At 55.4% G+C, this 6,000-nt stretch overlaps 1 protein-coding gene across 8 annotated transcripts in view; it reads left to right on the forward strand.

The window, feature by feature from the left end:
- The window catches only part of PRR5L (proline rich 5 like), a 143,584-nt gene extending 137,792 nt beyond the window's left edge, over nucleotides 1–5,792 (forward strand). For 6 of the 8 annotated variants that reach the window (XM_014851028.3, XM_070487532.1, XM_070487533.1 and 3 more), the window contains one exon: nucleotides 4,162–5,792. In XM_014851028.3, coding sequence (XP_014706514.1) covers nucleotides 4,162–4,556 — 395 coding nt within the window. In that variant the 3' untranslated portion in view covers nucleotides 4,557–5,792. The remainder of the gene's footprint in view (nucleotides 1–4,161) is intronic. The other 2 variants (XM_070487537.1, XM_070487536.1) reach the window with 2 other exon arrangements.
- The last annotated feature ends 208 nt before the right edge of the window (nucleotides 5,793–6,000 follow it).

A 6,000-nucleotide genomic window follows, 5' to 3' on the forward strand; every position in this document is an offset into this window, starting at 1 on the left:
TGGGAGAGAAATGAATTGTTTTCCAGGGTGTGTGTTTGTTTTTTTTTTTTAGTGAGGAAGATTAGCCCTGAGCTAACATGTGTGCCAGTCCTCCTCTATTTTCTATGTGGGATGCCTCCACAGCCTGGCTGATGAGCTGAGTAGGTCCGCACCCAGGATCCGAACCTGTAAACCCTGGCCAGTGAAGCGGAGCACGCAGAACTCTAACCACTTGGCCTTGGGGCCGGCCCTCAAGGGCATTTTTTTAAGGATGGTTCTTTAATGAGGTCCCTGCTTCTTTGAACTCTTCCAGTGCTTCTGTTTTATAGTTATCGATTTTTGTGATCATAAAAGCAATGCATAGTTCTTGTAAAGATGTGGGAACGTGATAGAAATGCGGGGCGTGGATGGCTGGAGCACACGTGCTTCAGGCAGAGCCTCTGTGAACGCCTGGCGTGGATTCTTCTGTCTTGCTTGTTCCTTGGCATTTTGTCTCCTATTTTTCTTCCCAGCGAGGGGGCCAGTGGCCAGCCTCCCCCAGACTACACAGCCTCCTGTCTGGTGCCTGCTGGGGGCCGTGGTTGCTGTCACCTGACCTCGGCGGGTGGGCCGGCAGCAGCAGCGTGGCCAGGCACACAGGGCATGTAGTGGGGGTCTGGGCACTGCCCTTTAGAACCGAGGAGCTGGTGGAGCCACAGTCTTCCCCAGTGAACAACGGGCATGACAACATATTGTCCTACTGCCAAACAGCTCCCTTGGGGCTCCGAGCCAGCAGACTTGGCGACTTATTCCTAACGGTTAGGGTTTTGTTCTCTCGTCGTTGTTTGTATGTACATACGTGTGTAGATGGACATGTGTATGCACAGGACGTATAAACCGCCCGGTGACAGGCCCTGCTGAGAGCTGAACAGAGGGACGTGGCAGGTCTCGCTGCTACGTCCGTCCAGCAGGGGAGCTTTGGAAGTGACCCTAGTGTGTGTCAGGGCCCCCAGATCCAAGTAGAGAGCCAGGAGTAAACTAAAGCACACAGGCCGCGTCCCCAAGGCTCGTCCATAGCGGCACCGCGTGCTCTCCTGATCCTGTCAGAGCGCCCAGGGCTGGTCTGCGCTCAGGCCCTTCTCCTTTGCTCCCTGCTCCGTCCCCTGCTGAGAGAGGGAGTGGGTTTCTTTTGGGGTCCTCAGGGTCTCAGGGACCCTGCACTGGGTGGGCTGCTGGAAGGCTGGGAGAGGAGTGCCCCGGCAGGAAGAGGGCAGCTGGAAAGCAGCAGAGGCCTGGCACAGAGCCCCCCGACCCGGCATTCCTTACCCTACGCCCTCAGCCTCCTCCGCTGCGCTGGGATCTTTCATCCAGCTCACGCAGCTGACACGCGCCTCAGCGTGGAAGAGCCAGGTGCCTCCAGGGGAGCCACCCCAGAGGGAGCTTCTCGTGGAGGGGAGAGGAGAGGCCCTGGGAATTGCTGTGTGGCTGGTATCTATGCTTCCTCCTTTGGAATCTTCTCCCTGGGCTTCAGTTGCTTGACTGTTTCAGTTCTTCTCCCACCTCTCCAGCCCATCCTAGTGTTTCCTTCCTCCTGGAGAGGCAGGGGGCTCATTGGTGAAGATGCTTGGCTTCTGGAGGTCAGGACCTGTGTTCCAGGCCAGCTTTGCCTCCTCTTAGTGACATTGGGCAGGTTACGTGACCTCTCGGTGCTGTGGCTTCCTCATTTGTAACGTAGCAGTAATGGTAACAGGACCCCCTTCCCCGGGGGGAGAGGGGTCACAGCAAGGTGCTTAGAACAGCGCCCGCCCCTCTTCAGTGCTCCCGGCTGCGTTATCGTCAGTGATTTAATCGTCGTTCTGGCAGCGTCCGCCCGCTGCATGCAGGCATACGAGAGATGACTTAACCCTTGACCCCTCTCTTCATTTTCAGAGGGGTCATGTTCTCTCTGAGGGCCACAGCCATCGGGGACTCCAGAGTTGTTATATCCCAAAATGTTTTTTCCTCATTGTGAAAGAAATGCATGCACGTGGAATAAAATGTGGAAAATATTTTTTAAAAGGATAAAGGAGAAACTTTAAAAATCACTGTAATCCTTCTACCCAGAGATAACTACTATTAACATTTTGATGTATAAACTTCTCAGGTGTTATACATACGTGTGCATGTATGTGTGTGAATGCAACACCTGGTATAACCCCAGTTTTGTTTAAAAGAGGAAAAAAATGCGTATTATAATAATAAGAATGTTTATATTCCGCTTTTGTCACCAAATATTCTGTGAACATTTTCTTACATGCTTCAATATTTTGGGAATATATTCAAATTTCTATCTTCAACTGCAACTTCTTTCCCCAACTTCAAAATGGCGTGTCCGCTGGCTGTCCCAGCCCCTCCCCTGTGGTCCTGCCCCCGGCCTGGCGCTGCCGCCGTCTTGCATCCTCCCCGGCCCTCGGCCTCTTGTTTGTTGGCGTCTGTCGTGTCATCTCTGGCATCGCCAGCCCACCCTCTTCCTCGTCTGGCCCCCATCACCACCCCATCTCTGGTTCCTGTCTGGGTCACCTGTCACCATGATTCTGATGTTAGTGCTGATTTTTTTCCACTTGTAATCCATATTCATTATAGAAAATTATACGTGGTCTCGCTGGCTTTCCTGACTTCTGGCCTCTCAGGCTCCAGCCCTGCTGGCTCCTGCCCAGTGAGTGTCCCTGAGGCCCAGCCCCCACCCCGCCTGCTTCTGATTGCTCACAGGTGGTTCCCTGGGGCTTTCGAGGGCCGTCCTCTGGCACGGCCCCTCCCACCTGCTGGGGTGCATCTCCTCTCTTCGTATGTGCTGGGTCCAGCCAGCCCATGGCCTGTGGTGCTCGGGGAGCCGGCCCGGTGGCACAGCGGTTAAGTGCACACATTCCGCTTCAGTGGCCCAGGGTTTGCCAGTTCGGATCCCGGGTGCGGACATGGCACCGCTTGGCAAAAAGCCATGCTGTGGTAGGCGTCCCACATATAAAGTAGAGGAAGATGGGCATGGATGTTAGCTCAGGGCCAGTCTTACTCAGCAAAAAGAGGAGGATTGGAAGTAGTTAGCTCAGGGCTGATCTTCCTCAAAAAAAAAAAAAAAAAACGCCACCACCCCCTCCCTTCTGGGAGCTCTGCTACTCTGAAGGCCCATCTCCAATGTACATCCTCCCTGGCAAGTTTCCCGATTGTCCCCCGGCGGCAAGCTTTTTCCTCTCTTTGAACCTCACACACATGGCTTGTCCTTCCCTCGGGAACTTCGCTGGTGATAGGTGTCTGTGTGCTTGCACGGCAGCTGGCCGGGCAACGTCTGCAGAGACAGACCTTGCTGGAAGGCCGGCTCTCCTACGTTCTAGCTGGGTGAGCGCGGGTAAGTTGTTACCTCTCTAGGCTCAGCATTCTCTCCTGTAAAGTGGGAGCTAATGATGCATCAAGACTTAGGTTCAGTTCTTAGGAGGATTCAGAAGATGAATGTATGTCAAGTTTCTGGAACGTGGTGAGGATTCAAGCAGCAGCAGCAGCATAATAATCTGTGTCCGGCCCTCGCTCTTCCTGTCTGCCTTCCTGGAGCCTAGCCCGTTCGGTGACGGTGCTGAAGGCTGTTTGAATCCAGATACTGACTTGTACAGAACGTGGGTCTCAGACCGTCGTCCTGGCTGGAGGAGAGGAGCGTTGATGGTCCTGGCTCAGGAGGATTTGGGGGATGTCCCACTGTGCTAGCTTTGATGGCTGAGGGGCCCCCAGTTACCTCTTCCTCTGGATTTAATCTTAGGTTGACCCTGCAGAAGCTACCTCTAGCTGAATGGAGCTAGAAGACTTCTTTTAGAAGCTGGTCCAGCCAGTGCCCAGGTCTTCAGAGGAGACTGGTTGAAAGGGAATTCAGGGCAAATCCAGTGAAGCTTGGGGAGCAGCTGGGGAGAGAGAGATGCCCTTGAACCCAGTCTATCAGGAAAGTCCTTTGGTGACCCCTAATACGTGGGGAGGGTTGGTCGGGGGCAGCATCTGGCATAAACAGATAAAACTGCAAGAGAAAAGTTCAGCCCTCCCAAGGTCGCCCCTCGCGTTGCCGCAGGCTGCACCCAACGCTGGTCCTGCAGGTGGAGCTGCCACCGCCTTCCTCCCGCGACAGATCCCGAGCTTTGGACTCCTGCTCTCTCTCCACCATTACAGCCTTTGCTGGTTTTTCTCTTGCAGCCAGGCGCCACTCCCGGGTCCGCCCCAAGGTGACTCTCCTGAACTACGCCTCCCCAGTGACCACCGTCAGCCGGCCCCTGAACGAGATGGCCCTGACCCCGCTGACGGAGCAAGAGGGGGAGGCCTACCTGGAGAAGTGTGGCAGTGTCCGGCGGCACACGGTGGCCAACGCCCACTCGGACATCCAGCTGCTGGCCATGGCCACCATGATGCACTCAGGCCTGGGCGAGGAGCCAGGCATTGAGGACCAGCACCTGCTCCTGCCACCCAGCTTCTCTCCACCCCACCGGCAGTGCTCCAGCGAGCCCAACATCACCGACAGCACTGAGGAGCTGGGGGAGGTGGCAGCGGGCAGCCAGGAGGGCTCGGAGCTAAACTGTGCTTCCCTCGGCTGAAGGCCCACCTCGGGACTTCCCAGCTCCTGCCTGGATGCCCACCAGGATGAGGATGCCCCGTCCCGGGCAGCTGAGGGACTCCTCCTTTGGGCCATGCTGCCTTCTCGCCTTTTGGGTTCGGGCCTAGTCTGAGTGCGCTGGGTAAATCCCTGTTGTCAGCCTCCCTTTCTCATGACTGTGACCGCTGCTCTGCAGACACACAGACCCAACTGCTAATGTTCACTTCTTGACTTCCAGCCTTGCCTGCCTAACTCACATGCTCACCTCCGGGCCTTTTCCCCTCAGATACTGGACTGCCTCATACTCCCAATGATATATCCCGTATCCCTGGCATTCCCATAGCAGGAGCTTGTCTGGGCCACATGCAAAACCATCCAGGATGTGTTGGCTTTCAGAGTTCCTTTGGGTTCCAGTGATGCGGAGCCTTACGGGTGACAGCGAGATACCTCTGCTCCCGTCTAGTGGAGTGTAGGTAGCCTGCAGCCCTACACAGCAGGGCTCTGGGGATGCGCCTTCCTTGTTTTAGTTTCAGAATTCCTGGGGAAGAGCTGCCTGCCTTGTGGGTGAGGGGCCACCCTCACCTCCATCTAGACCCTCCATGCTGCCTTTGGCTTTTGGCTCAGGGGGGCCACAGGGTGGGGAGAGCCCGTCTCCGATCAAGCCTCAGCATTTCCTTCTTGGGCTTCTTCCCAAGCTCAAGGAACTGACCTCCCCGGTGGCGTAGCTGGTGCCTTCCTCCCTCCCTCATTTCAGAAACTGACCATTTTCCTAGTGTGAGTGAGGGGCCAGCTGCTACCAACCAGCTAGTCTGTTCCTGGATTTGACTTGAATTTTTTTAAATGTGCATCATTTAAAAAAAAAATTGCAAATATTTGCACGTAGGATCTTGCACTGCTTATTTCCAACGGGGCATGTCTTCAGACTAAAAAGTAAGCAACGCCCCTAAAAACGGAGCCTGGCAGTGGGTGAGGGGAAAGTCCTCCGTGCAGGCAGGGCTCATGGGCTGCAGCTCTGGAAGCTGCCGGACTTGAATCCAGAAGGGCCTGTGTGTGTGCGTGTCATAGTCTAGAGGAAAAGCTGCTGCAGGGGTCTCAGCTTGCTCTGTGAGCAGAGGGCTCGGCTGAGTGGCAGGTCTCATTGCTTCCCAGAGGGGAGACAGGGAGATGTGGGCGGGGCCTTTTGGAGAGATGTTCGTTCCCTGGGATTAAAGAAGTGCCCGGAAGGGCCTGGAATTTCTCCCATGTGAGGTCTCAGAATGCTGTTTGGGGCAGTGGGCTTTGGTGCTGTGCCGGTCCTCCACACTGCTCCCTCCGGGCCCCGGCTCTTATCCACCCTGAACCCCTCTTCTTCTCTTCGTATTTGCCTGTTGGCCCCACTGATGACAGCTCCAGAAAAAAGAGAAGGCTCTGGATCCTTCTGGCACCTTCTAGGTGTTCTCTTAGTC

This window comes from Equus asinus, chromosome 17 (assembly GCF_041296235.1).
Source record: "Equus asinus isolate D_3611 breed Donkey chromosome 17, EquAss-T2T_v2, whole genome shotgun sequence".
Lineage (NCBI taxonomy): Eukaryota > Metazoa > Chordata > Mammalia > Perissodactyla > Equidae > Equus > Equus asinus.